At 38.9% G+C, this 25,463-nt stretch overlaps 1 protein-coding gene across 3 annotated transcripts in view; it reads right to left on the reverse strand.

Moving 5' to 3' along the window:
- Positions 1-3,745: 3,745 nt before the first annotated feature.
- The window catches only part of KLHL20 (kelch like family member 20), a 31,626-nt gene continuing 9,908 nt past the window's right edge, over positions 3,746-25,463 (reverse strand). Inside the window, exons 4-13 of one of the 3 annotated variants that reach the window (XR_013758336.1) lie at positions 22,817-22,975; positions 21,765-21,859; positions 19,146-19,261; positions 14,342-14,525; positions 12,430-12,573; positions 11,535-11,668; positions 10,497-10,705; positions 8,335-8,441; positions 5,163-5,421; positions 3,746-4,106 (exon numbers count right to left, since the gene is read on the reverse strand). Coding sequence is in view for 1 of the 3 variants with exons in the window: in XM_079107258.1 (XP_078963384.1) it covers positions 5,337-5,421; positions 8,335-8,441; positions 10,497-10,705; positions 11,535-11,668; positions 12,430-12,573; positions 14,342-14,525; positions 19,146-19,261; positions 21,765-21,859; positions 22,817-22,975 (1,233 nt within the window). In the remaining 2 variants the exon portion in view is untranslated. Of the gene's footprint in view, positions 5,422-8,334; positions 8,442-10,496; positions 10,706-11,534; positions 11,669-12,429; positions 12,574-14,341; positions 14,526-19,145; positions 19,262-21,764; positions 21,860-22,816; positions 22,976-25,463 lie in introns of all 3 variants that reach the window. The other 2 variants (XR_013758337.1, XM_079107258.1) reach the window with 2 other exon arrangements.

A 25,463-nucleotide genomic window follows, 5' to 3' on the forward strand; every position in this document is an offset into this window, starting at 1 on the left:
CTAGCAGTCTCACCTACTTTTGTACCATCAAATATCACCACAATAAAAAAGGCAAGATGTCTTCGTGTCATTAAGATCACGTTGACTCATGGATGCTTTCGAAGAACCTGGGGAACTTCAGGGGTCCTCAGATCACACTTTGAGAACCACTGATCTAGAGGCTTGATGAACCTTAAGTTTGCAACTACGAGCTTTTCAAAGATAAGGGACTATTACTCCTGCTCAGCAGAAGTCCACATGTTCATCGATCTAAAATCACACTGTGAATCTGTATCCTCTTTGCCTGGGAATTGAAACCTAATGAAACGTTCTTATACATCTTTCTAGGATAAGGTTCACAGGTTATTGTTACTGTAATAACCCAGACTATTTCATGTTGGTACAATAAGTACTATCTCCTCTTTACATGTAAGAATCTGGGTGGGGGGATATGGCACAGTGGTGGAGTGCTTCCTAGCATGCACAAGGCCCTGGTTCAATCCCCAGCACCGCACACAATACAAACAAAAGAATCTTAAGGGGCTAAATAACTAAAATACTAAGAATCCATAAGACACTTTGATTGAAGGGTTTTGTCATTGCTAGGGGCTGCTCTTACCAATCATTTCCAGAATAAAGGAGCCCTAGACTTACAAAGCCAATTGTCCAAAGTACTCAACCACCTTCTGCTTGTCTCTCTCTTTTCCTGTATTTCTTTCCCTATTCATCTTTGTTTCCTTGCCCCTTCTATTTCCTACCAAAGTTTGGAAGACTTTTACCCCGACTCACACCCTGTTCCGGAGGGCCTTCTTCGGTGGTTAAGTGGTATCATCTGCAGAGTGGATACCTGAAGGTGAAGAATTGTGGGGAAAACATCGTATCAGAAATAGGAATGTGGAGAGCAGCACAGGGCAGAGGGCTCAGAGCAGGGGTGCACGTGTGAGGCCAGCTCCCACCGGTCACCTAACTTCTAGGCCTCAGTGGACCCACTCACAAAGCGAAGACGAACGTCCCACAGCCGCCATCCTAAGCTTCCTTTACAGTTATGGAAATCATTGTGCAGGCAGGCTTCTAAACATTCTGCTCCACAGAGTACATTTCCACTTAATTGTAAAACTGGAGTGACTTCAGTGAAGAAGAAAAACCCTTAAGAGCCCCAGTGAAAAGCCGGTGTGCAGTTCTGGGTCTCTTTCCCCGCCCCCTGCCCCCTTCTGTGCTGGGGATCAAACCCAGGACCTTGGCCATGCTAGGCAAGTGCTCTACCACTGAGCCACCTCTTCAGCCCAAATAGCTCCACTGTTTTATTTTTTAATTTTTTTTTTTAAGAAAAAGGAAAAGATTTTATTACTTTGCTAGCAAAGGAGAAACAGGGGAATCCTGTCCCAGAGGTTGTGATTCTGCCCATTAGTGGGAATAGGGTTTTTGTTTTTTTTTTCAAACTCTTAAAATTCTTTAAAAAAATTTATTCTTTTCATATATACATGACAGTAAGTGTATTTTGACTTATACATACATGGACATGTAAAACTTCCCATTCTTTCGGTTGCACAATGTGGGGTTACACTGGTCGTGTATTCATATACAGACACAGGAAAGTTATGTCCAATTCATTCTACTGTCTTTCCTGTTCTCATCCCCCCTCCCTTTCCTTCATTCCCCTTTGTCTAATACCACGCACTTCTATTCTTCCTTCTCCCCTACACCCTGATTGTGTGTTAGCATCTGCATATCAGACAGAACATTTGTTTTTTTTTGGGATTGGCTTACTTCACTTAACATGATATTTTCCAGTTCCATTCATTTACTAGCAAATGCCAAAACTTCATACTTCTTTATAGCTCAGTAATATTCCATTGTGTATATAGGCCACATTTTCTTTATTCATTCATCTGTTGAAGGGCACCTAGGTTGGTTCCATAGCTTAGCTATTGTGAATTGAGCTGCTCTAAACATTGATGTGGCTGCATCACTGTAATATGCTGATTTTAAGTCCTTTGGGTATCTACCAAACAGTGGGATAGCTAGGTCAAATGGTGGTTCCATTCCAAGTTTTCTAAGGAATCTCCATACTGTTTTCCAGATTGGTTGCACTAATTTGCAGTCCCACCAGCAAATTCGTATGAGTATGCCTTTTCCCCCACATCCTCACCAACATTTATTGTTACTTGTATTCTTGGTAATTGCCATTTTGACTGGAGTGAGATGAAATCTTAGTGTAATTTTGATTTGCATTTCTCTAATTGCTAGAGATGTTGAACATTTTTTCATGTATTTGTTGGCCATATGTATTTCTTCTGTGACTGACTGTCCATTTTTTTGCCCATTGATTGGTGTTTTTGTGTGTGTGTGTGTGTGTGTGTAAGTTCTTTGTGTATCCTGCAGATCAATGCTGTAGCTGAGGTAGAGGTAGGTGGTAAAGCTTTTCTGATTCTGCAGGCTCTGTCTTCATGTTCTTATTTCCTTTGCTGTGAAGAAGCTCTTTAGTTTGATATCATCCAATTTATTGATTCTTGACTTCTTGTGCTTTAGGAGTGTTTTTTGAGGAAGTCAGTTCCTAAGCTGACATGATGGAGAGTTGAGACTGTATTTTCTTCTCGTAGGTGCAGGGTCTCTGGTCTGAAGCCGATGTCCTTGATCCATTCTGAGTTCACCTTTGTGCGGGGTGAGAGGGATTAAACATCATTCTTCTACATATGGATTTTCAGTTTTCCCAGCACCATTTGTTGAAAAGGCTCTTTTCTCCAGTGTGTGCATGGCCCCTTTCTAGGATGAGAGAACTGTATGTGGCTTTGTCTCTGTGTATTCTGTGCTCAAACAGGGGCTTTTTAAAGAGGCAATTCAAAGGCTACATTCCACACGTTCTCTGTCAGAGCTGTAATTCACTTATTAATTTGGGCGACTGTCATTTCTGAGATCCTCTGGTGCCATCCCCAAGTATGAATTACTTTGGTGCTGTGGTGGGTGTGTGCTCAAGGACAGATAATTCTGCCTACCTTGGGGAAGAAAGGTAATCCTGTTCCCCTTTAGGACGAGGGAAGGGAAACAAGGATTATTATAATTGCTTGGGGTTTCAGCCCATGGTCGGTTGAGACACGGCACTCGATGGCGGGAGCACATGGCGGAAGATGGCGTTCACCTCATGGGAAGAGAGGAGGGGCCAGGGTCCCGATATCCCTTCAGAACTCACCTCCAATGACCACGATTCCATCACCTTCCCCTCCTACCCGGGGTGGGGAAATTTCAGATCCAAACTACAGCGTCTGTTAGTATTCTGTTCCAGGCCGTGTTTCTGGTAAGCCTGTAGTGGCAGGGTGGCATCTGGAGATGGGGTGGGGGTCTGGAAAGCTGATAGCTAATGTCAGTCGTATCATTAATGAATTTTAGGCAGACTTACTTGGTTTTCAGATTTAGATCAGTGTAATAAATGGGTCTAGACCAAATGACTGTCTTTTTAACTGTATGATTCTGTTTTACATCAGAAAATATATAGAGTAGGTAATATAAAATATAAGTGCTAATTCTAGCTGGCAACCTGTTTTTTCAAGTTGAACACTCTTATAACCAACTTTACATAAAAGTACCACAAATGATACAGAAAAAGAAAACCCAAATTAAATTGCAAAGGTATTAAAAGCACTAAAAATCAACCATCAGAATTTATGGTAAATACTACCTTTATTTAAAAAAGTTATACATGCTAGAAAAAAGCATAAATGATACATGTAAACAATTATTTACCAAATACTTTTTTTCCTTGAAAAAGGTGCAAATGATCTTTAAATGTAAACACAAAAGTTGCCAAACTTTTTATTGTAGGGGAGAAAGTGAAGGTTATTCTTTTTTTTTATTGTAGGGGAGAAAGCAAAGTTTCTTCCATTTGGTTGCAGTTAAAGTCCTTTTTTTTTTTTTGCTGTGGATGATGGTGACTGAACCCAGGACCTTGCACTAGGTAAGCACTCCACCACTGAACTACAGCCCCAGCCTTTTTATTTTGAGACAGGGTCTTGCTAAGTTGCTCAGGTAGCCTCCAACTTGCAATCCTCCTGCCTCAGCCTCTCGAGTAGCTGGGATTATAGATGCATACCACCATGTCCAGTGTGCAGTTAAAGTCTTATTTAAAAGTTTTCCTGCAAAATAATTGAAAAAAATTGGTCTATGAATATAATGAGGGAAAAAAAAAAACCCACTAAATTATCATTTATTTCCTTAAAAGTTTTAACTTTTCACCAGAAAGTGCAGTTTGAGAGAAATAGTAACAGTGGCCTTAAAGGGTGAAGCTAATAATATATAGTTTGCATAAAATAATCCAGATATTGATAAAATGCTTCAGCTGATTACATGAACTGAAGACTTCATTCCTCTGGAGGCCATTATTAAAGGTAAGCCTCAGCTTCACCAGGCCTGAGTATTAAGGGTAAACTGCACAACAGAATTCACTGCCGGGGAGAGGACATTTCTCCCTGCTATCCTGGGCAGCAAAGAGGGAACAGCAAGGGAAGTAGTTTCCATTGGTAACATCTGTGAGTGAAAACTCGTGCAGAGGTGCACATGGTTGGGGGAGTCTCAGGACAGCAAATGAGATGCATTCTCATTTTTATAAGAGGCACTGATCAAAGTTCTAGGTCTAGCAGAAACTCTATGAGAATATTATGATTAAAAAAAAAAAAAAAGACTTTAACTAGAGTTGAAAACAAGTTCACTTAGAAGGAAATAAGATACGAACTTCCACTGATGAAAACTGCAGCATTAGAGTCCTGCTTTTGATGATTTAATACTCCTTCTGAATTGTACTATTTAATATGAGATGTTTCTTTTTATCATAGATTTTCAAGTCTTATGGTGCTTAGTGCAAGAATGACGAGTAGCTAACACACCGTGCATCCCCTTCTCTATCACTGGAAATCCTTGTAAGTGGTGGAGTATGTGGATGGAGTGTCCAGTAGATACAACCAGACCAGAGTAGCCCTTCTGCCCTTATCAGTATTTGTATTTTCAAAATTAAGTCACTACATTAAAAATCAAAGTAATTTTGTTGCTTGAAACTTTAGTCGTTGTCTTTTCCTTGGGAGGAAGGATAAGTAAAAACAAAAACAAAAACCAAAGCCCCAAACACCCCCAAACCAAAACATCATGATAAATTAAAACCAAAAATAAATATTCTTCTGCAAAGAGTTGAAAATTACTGTGCAAAGGTGGCGTCTTGCAGGTGAAGCACTGTCATCAGATTTGCATTCCCGTATGTTGAGGCACCGGCAAAGAATAAAATTTGTTCTAATGTTTTCTCAAGCTGTACAAAGCTTCAAAGTCAAAGCTCTCCAGAATATAGAGAAGTAGGTTCAAGACAGTCTTCTACATGTTCACCATATGTGGGATTCACAATGTGTCATCTTAATAACTCCTACGCCCCCTCCTAGCCGACGATAATTCATCCCGCCATATAACCTGCGAAGACAGAAACAAAATCAGATTTTCTAGTTAGAAAAAGCACCGCTTCTACTATAATCACAAGTCAAACGTGTATATGTTTTACATCACAACTATTATTTTCAGCTTCATACAACTCCTCAAAGATTTCTAGGAGCCAGCGTTGGGCACTGGCAAGTAGCAAAATTACTTCAGACACTTACTGAAAAGCTCTTGCTCATAGGCTATTTAAAGAGTAAAGAGCACTGTATTTACTTTTTGCATCAGAACTTTACAACTTTACATGTAGAATGACTTCGAAAAATTGTACAGAAAAAAATTTTAAAAAACAAAACCCAACAATGATAGGCAGTCTTCTCTCTGCCCTGCACCTTGTGTCTAGCTGGCCCCTGGTTATGCTACTTTCCCATCCCCTTTCCCTTTGGCTGAACTACTTCAGTTGTTCATTTTTATCTCTCTGTCTTCCATGCACCCTCCTAACTCTCCTCAAATCCTACGTAGGACACAACTAGATTCAAGCAAAGAGTGTTGGCATCCAGGATGCGGCACATGAACAAGATCACCTTCAACACTGAAGATTTTCAGGGATAACACCAAATCTTCAGTTAGCAGGGAGGCGAAGTTGGTTTTAAGCTGGCGACTTGTCACTGCAATATGACATTAATGTCTCTACAGACGATCCTCAACAATTTCAGGACTGATGTCATCATACGTTACAATACTATAACCACAATTCATAGTGGTGGCTACTGAGAAGCAAGTCCTTACGTAAACGGGCTTATAACTCATTAAGTGGCAAAAGTAAATTTGGCTGTCTTCTCAAATTATTCTTACTCAAAATTCTTATAAAAAATACAAAAAAATACATGGAAGTAAATATCCCACAAATAGGAGCTTCCATTCATGGAAACTTGCCACCCCACACTTTGCCTGTACTGGGTTTTGCCAAAATGTTTCCTTGTCAGTGAGGCCTTCGCTGGCCCTGGACAGCAGCCACCTCCTGGAGCTCCTGACTGTCCTGCTCTGCTGTCCCCTGAACTTCCACTCCCCAGTGTGGCCCTGTCTCCCTCAGCACAATGCCAGCTCCAGGAGGGCGATGAACTTTGTTTTGTTTAGTTTACTTTTGTGTCCCCAAGGCCTAGAACACTCAGTAAATCTTTAATGAACAGGGTGATAAAAATGTGAAGTTTGGAGCAAAAAGTACTACAGTGTCATTGCCTGGCTTAGTACTGTGGCCACTAAGCTCACAGAGCTGAGAGCCACGCAGTAAAGCAAGTCAGTCGGAGGTGAAGACTGTAAGGACAACTCAGTAAACGTATTAGTTGATCTAACAGGGAGATGAACAAACTTTGGCAGTTGGCTGTACGCTCCACATTATGAAGTGATTCACTGGGATTCAGCGGGAATGGACTCCAAGTGGAGTTCAGCTCGGCTTTCATGAGGGACCATGAGAAAACCTCCCAGAGCATGCTGCCTGAGGTCCTGTGTTCACACTGATCACCCTGTTGGATGTTCAGCCTCGGTCACTGAGCTGGAAACCTCAGGTCTGCTGAGGCAAAGAAGCTCAATTTGTGCAGAAGAGCACCCTTAATTGCTTGGAAGGTGAATTTGTTTTCTTGGAAGACTAATTTTTTTTTTTTTTTTTTTTAGTTGTAGATGGACACAATACCTTTATTTTATTTATATAATTTTATGTGGTACTGATGATCGAACCCAGTGCCTTGTACATGCTAGGCAAGTGCTCTACCACTGAGCCACAACCTCAGCCCTAATTTATTTCTATTTTATTTTATTTTTTTGTGGTATGAGGATTGAACCCAGGGGTGCTCTACCACTGAGCTACTTCCCCAGCCCTTTTAAAATTTCGAGACAGATTCTTGCTCGACTGCCCTGGCTGGCCTTGAACTTGGATCCTCCTGCCTCAGCCTGCTGAGTTGCTGGGATCACAGGCGTGTACCACCAAACCCAGGTATTGGAAGAATTAGAATTAAGTATAGTTAAAAAATATTTTTTTGTTAAGTTTGAGAACTAACTATATATTTCACATTTTGAGTTCTTGTAATGTTTAAGAGAATTTGGCATTTTACGGCCTCTATCATATTTGTTTTTGAGTCCAATATAAAATATAAAATTAAGTGAAGATTTAGACTTAATGATTATCTTTAAAGATCTAAAAGAATTTTGCTAAGTTTATAAAAGTTCTGAATATTTAAATAACTGGAAGTCACTTGACTGATGTGAATCTGTAAGAAACAGGTAAGTACTTAGGAAGGGTTCGTTAGACAAGTGAACACTGGCTCTGGGTGTGGGGGACGGAGCCAGGCACTGCCTGCCAGGCTCTACCACTGAGCTGCATCTCCAGCCTGCGGTTAAGGGTTTAAAGGTAACGTAAAAGAAAACCTACAAGTGAAGTTCAACACTGCTAACCCCTCTTACATGAGACACTCTCCTCCCTAAATGTGGTTTAAAATTACTAGATTGCAAAATAAAAGAATGATCTATCTAAGTAGGTTTTAAAAGTTCTAGGAAAACATGGTTTTAAATGAAATATTTTTTAAAAGGTACCTGCAACTTTTTATTTTTTAAAATCCCAGGCATAAGACTTTCTTTCCACAAAATAAACAAAACGTGCAGTGACAGACCTGGGGCCAAAGTGCCCAGTTCTAATCCTAACACTTATTCCTGGTGCCCTGGTTTCCTCAGGTGAATGTGACTGGGACAGAAAGGGTGTTTTTTTTCCAGTTCTTCCCTTTTCTAATTGCAAGGAGGATTTTAAGGCATCAGCCACATTAGACCAGTTGTCAAAAGACGCTGTCAGATCTGGACCACTTCAGCCTCTTTGGAGCACCCTGGCAGGGAGCTCAAAGCACTGACCACCTGACTGCAAGGACCTCGGTCAGGGTGAGGAGCGCTGCACACAGCTTGGGTTACCTCCAGGTGTTGGCATCGGGGTCAAACACTTCAATGGTCTTCAGGTAGGTCGTGCCATCAAAACCTCCCACGGCCATAAGCTGTCCATTGACCACGGCCAGGCCCACCTGCAGAACCAGAGCACAGTGGCTGCTGAAGATCCAGACAATTACCCGGAGACTTTAGACTGGCTTCTACATATATTTCTTTAGTTCTTTATGGTTTTACATTCTGGTTTACTTGGACACAGAGGAAAAAAAGTAACCATGAAAATCTATGAAATATGGGAACTGTAAAATCATATATTCAATTACAATATTTGTAGAGTCAAAACATATTTCTTAAACTTTAGAAGGAACATTCATTAGGAGAAAGCACGAACCCCTGAACTGCTCTAACTTCCTCTGGTATTTGACTACTCCAAGGCACTTTCTAAACTGTTAACTAAAATTCTCTTTTATGGTACTGGAGATTGAAACGAGGGGCCCTCTACCACTGAGCTACATCTCCAGTCCTTTTTTTTAATTTATTTTTTATTTTGAGACAGGGTCTTGCTAAGTTGCTCAGACTGTTCCAACTTGGAATCCTGCCTCTGCCTCCTAAGGCACTGGGATTGCAGGCATGCACTTCCACATCTGACTCTAACGTTCTCTCTTAAAAGCAGAAATCTAATCTTGTTATCCTTTTCAAAAACTTCATAAGCCTCGCTTCCACCTAAAGATAAGTTTAAAGTCCTTACTATGCGACTTGGGCCTTTCAGGAACCCACTGTAGGCCACTGTACACCATGCCTCCTGTACCATCCACTTCTTCCTCTCAACGACGCATGCTGCAGAAATACTGGATGAACTGCTAGTCTCTCAAAGTACATTTTTACACCTCCCAGGCTTTTACATGTTGTTTGTTGCTAGGTTTTCTGTCCCTCTTCTAGAAAACCTTTCTTCATGACCCAGCATAATTACGTGGACTACCTCTGGTGGGCTCTGTACTACCCACACGTCCAGCCATGCTCTCCTAAAGCACTGTAGTGTCTGTTCATTAGTCAGCTCCAAATGTTTCAATTTCTTTCCTTAAACTAGGAGTTGCTTGAGAAGTATCATGTCATATTGCTTTGCTTTTTAGCACAGTGAGCACTTAATAAATTCTTGCTAAATGAGGGAAAATATAATCAACAGGATGTAGCAGTGAAAATAACAGGAATGTGACAAAGAGGCTGTTGAGTCACCAGTAATAAAAAGCCACACACAAATGCTCTGATTTGTTGATACCTCCCAGTGGTGTGCCTCGATTTCTGCAAACCTGAATTCATTTTATCCTCAGATTATAGAAGCTTCAGTCCTTTGTTGTGGCTGTGTCCTACACTGATGGACTCCTGACATGATCAGTGGTTAATGGCTTACATTTCATTAAGCCAAATGTTTCAGGATGGATGAGTTCTAATTTAGTTTTTTTTTTTTTTTTTTTTTTTTTTGGTGCTGGGAACTGAACCAAGGGGCACTCTACCACTGGGCTACATTCTCAGCCCTTTTTATTTTGAGACAGGGTCTTGCTAAATTGCCCAGGCTGGCCTCAAGCTTGCAATCTTCCTGCCTCAGCCTTCCAAGTTGCTGGAATGGCAAGCAGGCACTAGTGCACGTGGCTCCAGGGTGGATGAATCTGTACGCCACTCTGGAAGCCGCTCACAGCCAGCGGTCATTAATGGTTTAGAGCATGACATGGGTCAGCCAGATCTGGCCCACACTATGGGTGGGACTGACTTAAACCAGGTATAGAGACTGGTGGAAGGGCCAGCTATATTTTTGCCTGAATATTTGCATTGGTATGTGAATTTTTTGAACTACTAGCTAGAAATATGTTATGTAGGAATACTTAGCTCTAACAGATATTAAGTTAGAGAAAGTAACAGTAATCTAAGGAGACAACTTCCAGAGAAGCAACTAATTCAAAGTAAATTAGAAAAAACTAATTTCTAATTAAAGATGTGAATGGATATAATTATTAGAGTTGAAAGCAATCAAAAGAAATTTTTTTTGGTATAAAATTAGAATAAAACATGTAGGCACCAGCAAGTCACCTCCCCCCTGTCCAAGCACAGTGGATTGCACAGACCAGAGTGCCCTTCTGTCCAGTGCTCTCCTGGGGCCTTGTTTTCACAGCTCAAAGCCCCTGCAGCTGGGCACTTACTCCACTGCGGCGTGACGTCATGGCCACCACCGGAGACCACTGGTTAGTCCTGGGGTTGTATCTCTCAGCGCTGCTAAGCTCTGTTGTGTCATCTCTCCCGCCCACGGCATAGATCATGTCCTGATACACTGCACAGCCCAGGTGCTTCCTCCGGGTCCCCATAGGGGCTATGGTGTGCCATCTGTTCTCCTGAGGACTGTAGCGCTCCACTGTAGGAAAAGACCAAGAAGTGACCATTCAATGGCTTCCTCTCTTAGCAAGTTTTCCTCATAGCCACTGGAACTGTGATAACAACATTTCCAATAAGCAATCTGATATTTGCTTCTGAGAAGGACTTGTGGACTTTGAACAATACCACTTCTGCTCTCGACAGACTGTTCTTCAGGTGGGTTAGAGTGGAAAGGGCATGTGTTGAGTCAAGAAACTCAAGCTCCAGTGCTGGCTACCACTGATTAGCTTAGGGTAGCCCCAGCCTCGCTCTCCTTACCCTTAAATGAGGGGACTGGAATATAATTCTTAAGTGCCATTCACACTAATTATTTTTGCAGAGACAACCTCCCTTGCTTACAGCCCAGTATAGCTTAAGCCACTGAACAGAAGACACAGTACGTGACGACAAGTCTGACAGGAGTGCCACTGACGGGTTCTGAGGCAGAGACACCCACTGTCTCTAAGTAGAGAGGACGACACACGTTTCTGGTTCTAAGATTTTATTTATTTATTCTCAGACTGTAATATTCTTTTATCTTTTTATTTGTTTTTGAGAAGTGGTGATTGTGGGGGGAGGTTGAAAAGAATTATTCAGAAAGTAGTTTTTATTCATTATAAATTTTTAGCAGCTTGTGAAGCTGAGGGGGAATGTATTAGAAGAGTATGGCTGCAGGGGAGCTAAGAGCTGCGTCCTCCTAGAATGAAAAGAAAACGTCTTCCTATTAAATGAGAGTACAACCTGGATGTTGAGCAGTTTTTGTAGGGGGGAGTCTCCTCAGGAAAATGTGCTGCTTGGGGGGAGCCAAAAGGTCTTTGGGACAGACTAACCTGTGTTGAGTGGTGATGTCCCGTCAGAGCCACCTACAGCATACAAGAACCCTCCCAACACAGCTACGGCCACACCAAGTCTTCTGGTGCTCATTGACGCTACCCGAGTCCACTTGTTCTCCTTTGGGTCATACCTGTGGTGACAGAGACCAGGATGTGCATGTTCCTAGTTGGGCTGTTTCCATAACGTCTGAAATCACACTAAGATTATACTGGATATTTAAATTTGCTACAGTTTAAAAAAAAGACACACACACACACACACAATAGCATTCACTCTTAAAAAAGAAAAATCTTGTCATTTGTGACAACATGGTTGAATCTGGAGGAAATTACATTATGTGAAATAAACCAGGCAAAGAAAAATAAATTCTACGCAAGTTTGCTTATGTGTGAAATCTAAAAGTCTAACTCAGAAGCAGAGAGTAGAATGTGCTCTGCTCTCTTCTGGGTTGGCAGCATTGGGAAGATGCTGGTCAAAGGACACAGAATTTCAGGAATAAGTTCAAGAGACTCAACATTCAACAACATTGACTATAGTTCATAATAATATACCATATGCTTGAAAACTGCTATGAGGTTTTAAGTGCATTCGCCACAAAACATGCTAAGGATGTGGGGTAATATGTATGCTAGCCAGCTTGACTGGCTCTTCTACATGGTATGCAAATATCAAAATATCATGTTGTTCACTATGAACTTATATAATCTGTTGACTAAAAGTTAAATTTAAAAATCTTTTTTGTATCTTTCACTTTTGTAGACTTTAAGATCAACTAAAAACATTATCCTGAACGCATATGGGAAATCTATTGAATAGCAGATCCACTAGTGTCCTAAATTCAGCTGAAACTTTTTAAATTGAAAATGACAAAAAAAAAAAAAAAAAAATCACCTCTCAACAATGTTGAGGCAAGACACACCATCCTGGCCCCCCACAGCATAGAGGAAGCCTCCCAGGACGGCCACACCCACACTGGTCCTACAGGTGCTCGTAGGGGCCACGTCACTGCTCCATTGGTTTGTTTTGGGGTCATATCTGTAAAGAACACAGCAAGAGCAGAGCTTGTAGTGCATAATGGAAGCTTGGATATGTTTACATATTTCAAATCAAAGGCTTTTTATTATATATCCTTTCCCGAAATATGGGCCTATAAGGCTGGGCTGTAGCTCAGTGGTAGAGCACTTGCCTTGCATGTGTGAGGCACTGGGCTCGATCCTCGGTACCACACAAAAATAAAGACACTGTGTCCATCTACAACTAAAAAAAAGTTTTTTAAAATGTGGGCTGATTAATAATTTGAAAATCTATAGTTTTGTCTTCTGAAATTGTTTACTTAAACAAGTTATATATGAATTTCTTTTTTGAAAAATCAGAATGTTATTGATAAAGCCTTGATCCCCTCTGAGTTCCACCTGAAATCTGTTCTCTATCCAGTTTGAACTGGCATATATCCTTTGAGACTTTCTATTAAAATGCTTTTATATAGGCAAATATGTACCATATATGTATTTCTTTACATGCAAGCATGGTTTCTTTACATAAAATAATACCACATAGTAGGCACTGTTTTTTCTCTCAATAATTTTCGACATTTACTTATGCTAATGTAACTCTAGATTTCTTCCTTTGAACTATTTTATTATACAGTATGTGCCATCCATTATTTATTCACATTCCTACTGATGTACCGTAGGCTGTTTCAGACATTTTTGCTACGAAAACCAATAATTATCAGGCTGGAGGTGTAGTTCAGTGGGAGAGAACTTGAAGGCCCTGGCTTTCATCCCTAGGAACACAAAAACAAAGCCCAAACACCCCAAAATACTATCAAATTGCTCTTTTTATGGTTATCTCAATTTTAGTTTTTTCAATTTTATTAATATTTTCTCATTAATTTTTTTGTTTTGTTGCTTTTTGTATAACATCTTGATTTAAACACAGGACTTTTCATGTCTTATTTTCAAAAGCATTAAGTTGTATGAATGGATATAAGCTAACAGTCATTTAACTTTGCCTCTGAGTACCACCTTAGTTACATTCTATATATTTTAACATGCACAGGCTTAACTGTTGTTATAGTTAGTCCTTTCTACTCTGATTTCTTTTATTCATCCATTTATTTTTCAAGAGTTCTTCCCTGCCAATCTGCCTCATTCTGTGGAACCAAGTCCCCTGTTCCCTCTGTCCCAGCTATATCATCTATATATCTAGAACTTGATATGCTACAGGGTTTCATAGATGTATTATGGAAATATAAAAAAAACACAATAAATCAACATGGTAGAATGAAAAGGGTGTGTGAGAATAAGAAGTTACTCAAACACAGCTTTCCATGTGCCAGGCATTGTGAATGATACGGGAAAAGACATTTTACCACATGATTACAGCACAAGGTGATACGTACACACATGTATAAAACACTTATGGAAGAGCAGGAAATGAACTCTTCTGTATAGTCAGAGAAAGTTTTATATAGGAAAAAATAGTTGAGTTTTGAAGGATTTCTAAGCCTAAGGGGCAGAGATATTCCAGGGAAGAAAGAACAGCATGCTTACATGTAGGGAAAAGGGATGAAAAACAGCATGTCCCAAGGACTGCAAGGAACTTGCTGGATCTGCAGCAGCAGGTGTAGAGAATGGCAATGACAACCAGAGACTAGACAAGCAAGGGAGGTGGGGTCACCAAGGGCTTGTATGTCATGCTAAGTGGTCTAGGTTGCTAGCTGGTGCCACAGGGTAATATTACAGAAGTCACATCTGAATTGACATCTAAAATGAAAAGATTTCAAATTGATCTCACTCACCTTTCAACACTATTGAGGTAAGAGGAGCCATCGTGGCCTCCTACTGCATATAACAGGTCATCAAGAACACTGACCCCAACTCCACATCTCCTTTTGCTCATTGAAGCCACCATTCGCCATTCGTTGGTCTGTGGGTCATATCGCTCAACACTGGATATGGCATCTCCACTGCACCAACCACCAACTGGGAGTAACAGAGATGGTTAAGAGAGAACCTGTCCTAAACAGAGAACGTATCACTGCTAGCCGCACTGTGACCTGAAGCACGGACTAACCAAATGTCTCTAGAAGCTGGTTAAAATGTAAATTACGGCCACTGGACATAGTTGGCTTGGACCTTGATTGTGGATTTCTATTCTTTGCAACTGTGAGAGGGTAAATTTCTTTTTGTTTAAATTACCCAGTATTTGGTTATGGCAGACTGAACATATTAATACAGTAGGAAGTGTTCAAAATAAGAGTTTCAAACTGAGTTCCATTAAGCTTCTCTAAATGACCACTGAAAACAAGGTGCAGTTATGGTAGGAAAGCTTAATTTGCATTTTTTAAAACCAGGGATTGAACCCTAGGGGTGCTCTACCACTGAGTCACATTCCCAGCCATTTTAAATTTTTTTTTTTAACAACTAATCCTTCTTTTTTTTGTACTTGTAGATGGACAGAATGTCTTTGTTTACTTTTATGTGGTGCTAAGGCTCAAACCCAGTGTCTCACACATGCTAGGCAAGTGATCTGCTACTGAGTTATAGCCTCAGCCCCACCCTTTTTATTTTTTAAGACAGGGCCTTACTAAGTTGCAGGGGCTGTTGTGATCCTCTTGCCTTAGCTTCCTGAGGTTCTGGGATTATAAGTGTGTACCACTATGCCCTGCTTAATATGTTTTTCTTTATAACCATCTCTATTTCAATCCAAAATAAGAGCTATCTTCTTAAAAAAAATAAAGTGTCAGTGTATAGTAACCTCTAAACCTTTGAAACTACTGGTTTCTACTGTCTCCAGAAAATTCCTGAGCCAGACTACCAAGGCAATAATGTTCCTAGCCATCTTCTAGATGAATCTAAAAGTTTACTTTTCTTATTTCAAATTTCAATGTGACGTAAATTTTATTTTATTATGGTTTCATTTAAACCAGAATATACAACTAATACTAATTAGCAGCAAGTTTTTTGCACATTAAATTGTTAAATTTGAATTCTATAACTAAATATATACCAGGAATTTTAGTATCAGGAAAAACATCCTTAACTCTAAAATAAAGCCAGACTGGAAATATGAGGGTTTACAACACTTGAGACCTATCAAATAACCTAAACAGCTGTTCACTGGATTATACAGTTCCAAATCAAATAAATATTTCATAAATGGTGTTGTTCAATACCAAAGGAAAAAAATAGGCATTTAGGAAACCAAATTAAATCTTTTCTGTGACTTAGGAAAGCAAGAAAAGGTCTGTTAAATTCCACTGCCTCATGGCGATTTACTTTGTGCATTATGATTTCCAAGGCAGCAACTGATGACATAATGGGTGTCATGGACTGTCACCTCAAAATTCACAAGCTGAAGCCAAAGCCCCATTGCCACTGTAATTGCCTTTCAGGAAGTTTCCGAGGTTAAATGAGGTCATACAGGTGGGCCCTTATCTGCTAAGACTGGGGTCCATGTAGGACGAGGGGACATCAAAGTCCTCTTTCCACCTCTGCACACCACATGAGGAGACAGAGGCACCCTCTGGAATCCGAAGAGAGAGGCCTCCCCAGAAGCCAACCCTGCCCACACCTTGATTTTAGGCCTCCAGCTTCCAGAACTGTAAGGAAAATAAACCTCTATTGTTTAAGCTACCTAGGCTACGGCACTTTGTTGTGGTAGCCCAAGACTTGCACACTGTAGTTAGTGAAACCCAAGTCCCTGTCCTGGGACTCTCAATTTGTGTTAAGCAGAATCCCTAAGGAGAAACACTGGGGAAGGGGATATACAGTTTTATATGTATGAGATGTTGACTAAAAAGAATCACTTCACAAAGATTTGGTCCAAAAGTGTTACATTAAAGAAAGCAAGTGAAAATTGACAGATATCAATAAGACTAGGAGAAAATAAGAGGAAAAGTTAAAAATAAAGATATCAATAGGAGTAAAAGGCTCCTGAGTCAAAAACTGCTAAAATTACAGTCTGATCTTAGGCTTCCAGGGTTTATTTCCACAGAGTAATGAAGAAAAACTCCATTTTCCAAGGTTAAATGAGAATTAGTGACTTGGCATTTCAAAGATTTTTTAAAAAGCAATAAAAACTAAAGCAGGGGCTGGAATCTGGCTGTGGTAGAGCGCTTGCCTAGCATGTATGAGGCACTGGGTTTGATCCTCAGCACCACATAAAAATAAACAAAACAGAAGGAAAAAACAAAACAAAAAAACAACAAACAAAAAACCCAAAGCAAACTGAACATCAGAAACATATGGGTCCTGATCTAAAATTATGTTGGTGAATAGCATTTGTCAAGAACAGAGTTAAGCTGGGCATGGTGGTACACACCTGTAATCCTAGCAGTTCAGGAGGCAGGAGGATCATGAGTTCAAATCTAGCCCCGGCAAGGCCCTATGCAACTCAGCGAGACCCTGTCTCTAAATATAAATATAAATATAAATATAACTATAAATATAGGGCTGGGGATGTGGCTCAGTGCTTAACTGCCCCTGGGTTCAATCCCTGTTACCAAAAAAAAAAAAAACAAAGAATAGAGTTGGGAAAACCCATGCTGGTGGTAAAGGGAAGAGCTAATGGCTCTTCTCCACAAATGAAACCTGAGTAGTGTAAGAAAGGTGACAGATGATTCTACTTTTCTACTTTATATTTTTCTGTGCTAATCAAAATTTCTATACTACCTATATATTTACTTCTATTGCAAGAAAAAAAGTGTCATTTAAAAGTAGGTTATCTGATTGCAGCACTGCAGAAAAAGGAAAAAACCTACAAAAATAGGCCATCTTTCATATACAAGTGAATTCATAAATCACTACTGCTGCCAGAACATGGCTTTGGTTTTTCTTTTTCCATTACTTTTGATGGATCAGGGCTAATTTCCAGTAAGAGTTCCTTGCATGCAGTTATTCTTCAGGGAGTGCCTACTCTGACAAGATTAATACACAACCTGGAAACTACAAAGCCAAATTAGAAATGGTCCTTGACCTCAATACTTAATAATACAGTGGAGGAACCAGACACCAAATCAGCAATAACCAACTACGAGACGATGAAGCAGATCTAATTTATCAGGCTTCTGAAGAAGGTTAAGTGAGTGTAGCTTCATCAACATCATGATGTAATCAAGAGGCAAATGAGATTTTATTAAGGAGAATCACACACAGAAAAAACTTGTCACCCAGTCTGTAGAGCACACCTATGATCCCAGTAACTCTGGCAGGAGGATCACAAGTTCGAGCCAGACTTAGCAACTTAGCAAAACCCTGCCTTAAAATTAAAAATTAAAAAAGCTGGGGATGTAGTTCAGTGGTATAGTGTCCCTGGGTTCAATCCCCATTAACAAGGGGGGCAGGGGAAGGAAGGAAGGAATGAAGGAAGGAAAGGGTCCCAGAGACTGCATAAAATTCTCTGATGAGAAGAAGAGATCACTCCATGTGTCAACATGGAAGAGCAGAATCAGAGGAAGGCCATATCTAGGAGCATGGAATCACTGAAATTCGGAAGCGTAAATATAAAGACCATAATACATTGCAACCAGCTTGATGAATCAGGATTTGAAAAAATTTTGGAGAATGAATTAGTGCAGGTTGAGTATCCCTTACATGAAATGTTTGGAACCAGAAGTGTTTCAGATTTTGAAGTATTTGCATAGACTACCAGCTGAGCATACTTAATCTGAAAATCTGAAATCTGAATGTGTGCCAAAATATAAAACAGTGTAAGTACTGACATGACTTTGGAGCATTTTTTTTTTTTTTTGGCTTTGGATTAAGGATACTCGACATGTAAGAAGTTGAACTAAACAGTTAGAAAGCTGCTGTTCACGTGGGTACGGGAGCTGAATTTACATGGGCAGAACTGAAGACATGAAATTGGAAGATACAGGGGCAGAAACAAGGAGTAAAATAATATAGCATGCTGTCTTGGGCTCAACTTAGGATGACAGAGCCAAGAAAGAGTCTGTGTCATATAAGGTTATGTTTTTTGGCAACTCCATGAAATTATGAGGTGATGCATACACATTGGTATATAAATTAATACATGTGACTCATTTCAACAAAACATACACTGCATGATATTTTTAGAAGTATAAAAATAGAGCATTCTTTCTTTCCTTCAGTACTGAGGACTAAAGTCAGGGCACTCTACCACTGAGCTATATTCCCAGTCCTTTTTATTTTTATTTTTTGAGATAAGGTCTAGCTAATTTGTCCAGGCTGGCTTTGAACTTGCCATCCTTCTGCCTAAACCTCCTAAGGAGCTGAATTTACAGGTGTGTATCACCTTGCCCAGCAAAAACATGTCACTCCTGGGGCTGGAGTTGTGGCTCAGTGGTAGAGTGCTTGCTTGCCTAGCATGTGTGAGGCACTGGGTTTGACTCTCAGCACCATGCAAAAATAAATAAATAAAATAAAGGCCTATGGACATCTAAAAAAAATTTAAAAAACAAATCACTCTTTTGGATACTGTTAGATTATGGGTTCAGAGTTAAGCTACCTTTTGATTTATTACATATTCCTTATGACAGTGGACATCACAATTGTTCAAATGATTATTCAAATCACATGGGAAAATACTTGGCTTAGTTATGGGAATATTAAAATTTGAACCTGCGAAGAGTACTTCTCCACATCGGATAGGTTTCCGTGGTCTCGTCCTTGGTCCTTGCATTAGTGGTCGTTCTTGAGGCAACAAGAGGTAGTTTTTAGCCTCATCCACCAAGTCTCTGTAGAAAAAAGATTTTGCCTTTATTCTAAAGTTGAAATAACATTGTTAGTCAAGTCCCAATATGGTTTAGGAATATATATATGTTGGCAAAGAGGAATAAGTATAAATCAAACCAAATCATGAATGCCAGCCAATATTAAGTTGGCACAAACATGGAAGCAGTGATGCCAGTCACACTATGAATTGTGGATTTATTAGATTTCCATCATGACTTAATATCTCATGAGGATTTAGCCTAAAGCTCAACATGCTTACAGTCAACAATAATTTATGAAAAACTAAAAATCACAACTCAATTACCAGCTTGCATAGTTACTACTGTCTAATGAGTTTTATTAGATTCTACAGAATTCTGGAAAAGCAGTACATTAGCCAGGGCACTAGATACTTGCTATATTAATTAAATAGAATTGGGTCAAATATTGGATTGCTAAAAAGAAATAGTCTAGAGTCACTTAGTACTAATTTATTATCTGGTACCATATGAATGATTTAATCTTAACAAGTCCAATAAGATGATTAAAAATTTCTTCAAATTATGTTACTTTAAGAGAAGAACCTGGTACTTATGCTTGTGAATAGAATACCCTAAGACAAACCGTTAGTGTGTGTACTTATTTCACTTGAGTCCTTCAGGTGATCCAATGCCTTCTTATTGCAAATTCTGTTCTTCTGTTCTTCCTCAACTCAAAGTGTTGCCTGAAACACTCTATATTTTGATTGCTCTTGTTATTTATGTTACAAAGAGTAATTTATTCCTGTTAATTGGGTTCCAGGTATTACCCAATAATGCACTTTCCAACACAAGCTTTTGTTTAGGCTCCTTCTGACTTTATCTATCCTAAAAACAAAAATTAACAACAAAAAAGCCAGGAGCAATGGTGCACACCTGTAATCCCAGATTTGGGAGGTTGAGGTAGGAGGAATCACAGGTTCAAAGTCAGCCTCAACAACTTACTGAGGACCTAAGCAACTTAGCTGGACCCTGTCTTAAAATAAAAAAATAAAAAATAAAAAGGGATAGGGATGTAGCTCAGTGGTAAAGCCCCTCTGAGTTCAATCCCTGGTGAAAAACAAAACAAAAACAAAAACCTACCAATAATCAAAAAACAAGCGAACAACAACAAACCCAAAAACAAACAAACAAAATAAACACCCCCAAAAGTTAATGATCAAGTTTTTTCTAGCTTCCCATACTTAAAAGACTTTGATCTCCTAATAGCCAGTTTTTAAGTCAGTCAAGGGTTCCTCGAAAGAGCGCTACAGGGCTAACACTAAGGAAGCCAATGCAAAATTAACAGTAACAACAAAGTAGCTACACGCTGGTTCCTATTTTACATGTTTAATATATATTAACTCATTTAATTTTTACAGCAACCCTATGGAATAGGCACTATTATTATCCTACTTTATGGATGAAGAAACTAGCAGAGAGAGGCTAAAGTAACTTGCTGAAGGTCATGAAATTAGTAAATTATAAGGTTAGGATATAAGGAAGGCTCTTCTTTTAAAAATGATTTCACAAGCATCTTTAATTTCTACATAATCTGATTTATGCTTAATGAAGGAGGAAGGTAATCTGTGTATTGTTTCTTCAAATTTCAGTGCATATAATTCATAAGGGGCTGTTGCAAATATTTAGGGGAATTAATTAAGATAAAAATTTAAAAGATAAATATCTTAAAATCCCCTGTAGCATCTCCTATTAAATGAACAGGCTTTGGATCATAGAAGAAATGCAGTGAATCTGCATGTCCTACCCCTGTTCTAGAATCATTGTGAACTCCAAGTTTCTTTAATCACCGAGGGAGCCACAGAAGTTAGTGTTGTTTTAAGGAGTTCCAAGTACTGACTTGTTCTTCTGCCTTTATATGTGTAAAATTCTAAGGGAAAAAAATCATTACAAATGCCAGGTGGTTTTAGATTTCAATCTAAATCTTAAAATATTTCAAACTGGGAAATTAATTTGTTCAATTACAGAGACAATCTAGTAAAATAGTTTTTTTGTTGTTTTGTTTTAGTCAAAAACCACTTGGAAACTAGCTCCAGTGGAAATCTTTTCAAAGTTACTTTAGGAGTCAGCAGGCCTTTAACTCTGTCCACAATCTTAGAAAGCAAGTCTGGTCCTATTTCCCAACAAGACATATGTGATGGAATGAAAGAATGCTCACTAACACAGAGTTCACAGCATTGTTCACTTTATCTCAAGAGAAAAAAGCAGAGATTGCCTCTTCAAATTCAAGCTTGCATTAAAATCTTAGAAATCTACCTCTTTATTGCCACTTCTACACCAATTAGCACCACACATAAAAAACTAATGGAATGGGATACTGGAAGCTCAGTCCTCGCTTCTTCATTGTCTTCCTCTTGACCCTAGCCCAGAAGAAAAACCTGTTAAATACTGCCCCAGTTCCAGCCCTAAGAAACACAATATTTTAGAAGTAAAAAGAGATTAAAAGAAACTATTAATGTTTATTTTTCTCCTCTAGGGCCACTCATACCTGCATTCTTCATCACTTTTAATGAGCGGATCAGAGCCTACTGTGCCCACCAGGAACTTGGGACTAAGCAAGGGCAAACGGACATGCTGCAGCACCTAGGAGAAAATAAACACTATTGATTGTAAATGCACCAGGGCCATCCATAAGAGAGTCAAAGGAACACCTGTCCCATGCTCCCCTGCTGTGCTTCCAAGTGTTACGGGATCTCGTTGAACATGATAAATAAGGAAGACGGATGGCAGGCATAAACACTAAAACTAAATTAGACTTATTCTAACAAATCAAAAATATAAAATGATGTAAACACACTAATATCACTCTACTGTTACTTTAAACTTTAACCATATATTGTAAGCTCTTCTGTAACGGACTCATATTAACTAACAATCTGAAAAAATATTCTGTTAAATTGCTAAAGAATAAAGTAATTTTTAGTAGGTTTCAGTCAATCCTGGTCAGAAAATTTTAAATGGAAAATTCCAGAAATAAACAATTCATAAGTTTTAAATAACTTTAATCACCATATATTGCTATAATTGTTACTATTGTCGTTAATTTCTTACATTGCCTAATTTATAAATTTAACTTCACCACAGGTAAGCAATGTATAGGAAAAAATTCAGCATACATTGGGTTTGTATGTTTCAGGTATCTATCTGATCTTATCCCCTGCAGATAAAAGGGGACTACTGTACAGTCATAACAAGAATGGATCTTGAACATTTCATTCTGTGATCACTTCTGTCCCAATTCATCCTTTATTATTTAAAGTGTGGTAGGATTTCCAAGCTATAGGAAAAGTATCCTTGAATTTTTTTTTCATTTTATAAAGTTTAGATTTTGAATTGTGCTACAGCTCAAAAGTAGAGTCCAAAACAGAAGGGAGGTAAAGACTAAAAAGTTCACAATGATAAGCAGTCAAATGCTTCTAAACACTTACTTCCTTGGAAACAGGTAGAATGCCTAATACAACTGTTTCATTTTTGCAAGACAAGTGCATACTGTTTCTTTTGGTACAAAACAGTTTCTTAGAGATGTGCTTCTAGTATTACCTGGGGCAACTGAGGGCGTCTTTCCTGAATACTGTATTTGACCCATGCCATCACTGCATTGAACACTTGCTCTTCACTGCGAACATTCAGCTCATCACTAGATATGATATCAATGAGTTGATTGGCTGGAAGTAACATGAACTCTTCACTCTCCATTACCTGTTCAAAGTTAAGTAAGAATGAAAGAAAAAAAAAAAAAAAAAAAAAGAAAACTTATGAGCACATTCGATTTAATTTTTCTTCAGGGTTATTGGGTAATACTATCCTGCAGTGGAACTTAAGTTTAAATAATACCTGAAGTAGACTTTAAAAATAAAGCATAGAGTACACAATTAAAATTTTATGAAAATAATCATTTGCGACTTAAGCAATTTAAGAAAAATGACATCTTTCTTCCTTAAATATTAAAATAAAGATCACATTCAAAAAAAGCCAAATTAACTACATCCAACTAAAATCCCAGAAATGTCAGAGGCACATAAAGAGTCAGGAAAAGCTTTCAGAGGAAGATTAGTTGATAAAAAGCAGTATTTAGGGTGGAAATACCAAGGGGTCAGTTTAAAAAAAAAAAAAAAGATGGAGGCCGTCTGAAATTCTGCAAGCTTGAGTATGAGGAGACCTGCGGACACCTCTGAGGACCACACTAGGCCGACACATATTCTGCTGAGAACTGCAAACAGCCTGGTGCAGTGTCAGATGGAGGCGCAGCCAGCCCCGGGTTCCAAGCCCTCCTGAGGTTACTCCTCAGGGTGTGACTAAGGGTAGGGTGCACTGGAGAAGGCAGCAGCCACTGCTCTATCCCTCAAGACCGGGTTACCTGGGACCTCTGCTGATGTGGCAGGACTGGCCAAGAGTTGGGTTCCCACTGTGCTGCCTGAGGCAGACAAAGGGTACTCTTGAGACTGGGTTATTTTCATCCTCATCAAAGTCAGACTATTTAGCAGGATATATAAAGTGTTTTCCTCAAACACATTAGAAAAAAATGCAAATCTCAAAATAAAACAGTTAAGGGCCATTAGGTCAGTTATACCTTTTTTTTATATTAATTTATATTTTGGGTACCAGGGATTAACTCAGGGTCACTCAACCACTGAGCCACACCCCCAGCCCTATTTTGTATTTTATTTAGAGACAGGGTCTCACAGAGTTGCTTAGTACCTCGCTTTTGCTGAGGCTGGCTTTGAACTTGTGATCCTCCTGCCTCAGCTTCCTGAGCTGCTGGGATTATAGGCAGGTGCCACTGTGCTGACTATACCTTTAAATAGCACAAGTTTTCAAGCTATCTGTGTGAGAGACTTTCCAGGGCTCAGGAAATAGATTAAATAGTAGCCGAGGCTGCTTAGTCAGGCAACAGCAATTAGAATGGTTGCATTCTATTCTCTGGGGTAGGGTTGCCAGATGTAACAAATAAAAATATAGCACATTCTTATACTAAAAGTTATTTGTTGCTTGTCTGGAGTTTAAATTTAACTGGGAGCACTGTATTTCACCTGGCTACCCTGTGTTGGGATGTGGGGGTGGACTATACCATCCAGAGACGTTTGGAGTCTAGCTCTAAGTGTGTTGGCTTCATGTCAAACACAACTTTAGCCACAGCTGAATCTTCCTTTCCCTGTTTTTATTTTCTGATGTCCTCTCTTAAGTACAAGTATGGTATCACGTATCTTTTTAAGTGCCTTAACATCTTTTAAGATCTTTTCAAAGTGTAAGATTAAAAATGAAATGTTATTGAAATATCAATGATCAGCAGGTTTAAAGTTTGTGAATAAACTGCTATGATACTAACAATTATTTAACAGAAACATGACACAGCAGGAAGGCATGAAAATTTGTGTAAAAATATATCTGGCACAAAATAAGAGCAGAAAGTAAAAAATAACACTTGTGATAGACAAAGTCTGGTTACAATGCCACTTTTTTTTCACCAACCAGAAATAGATATTAGAAATATACCATTAGGGTAAATCTAGCACTGAAATCTATCCTTGAACCAAATGACCAGGTTAAGAAAATATAATTAAAAATATCTGTTCTTAACTAAGAGTTTAGAGGAGTGTGAATTTTAAGACCCACACTATTGCGGCAATTGGTTTACTTTCTGTTTCTTCAGATGAATGCAGATACCATTTGAGAAATGAATAAAGTTAAAAACAAGCAGAGTAAATAAGCAAAGTCATCTAGAGTTTTTCTAACTGAAGTATATGGTGAACCTTGTGCTGCTGATTTTAAAGCCAATTTTAAAAATGTATGTTTTTTAATAAGAGTGGCACTATATGCATTAAGGTCTAATGAAATAGAAGGAAATTAAGGACAGACTTGATAAAATTCAAAAGTAATTTAAATGTCTTAAAGTGTTAACCCCCAAATGGTTATCCCTGTTTTGCACCTATGTGAACCAACACACTGCAATTTCATTATGGTATGCATCAAATTCCCTTGGAAGGCAAGTTCAGAACTAGAAGAGACTACAGAATTTTCTTTATAAATAATATTCTTCAGATCTAAGACAAAGTTATGGTTAAAGTATAACTTAAAAAAATAAACTTGTTTTAATAGTACAGTGCAATGAGTTTTGATAAATTTTATGCTCAGGTAAGAACCATGATTATAATCAAGATATAGAACATTTCCGGCACCCCAAAAGGTT

Source organism: Sciurus vulgaris (assembly GCF_902686455.1).
Source record: "Sciurus vulgaris genome assembly, chromosome: 12".
NCBI lineage: Eukaryota > Metazoa > Chordata > Mammalia > Rodentia > Sciuridae > Sciurus > Sciurus vulgaris.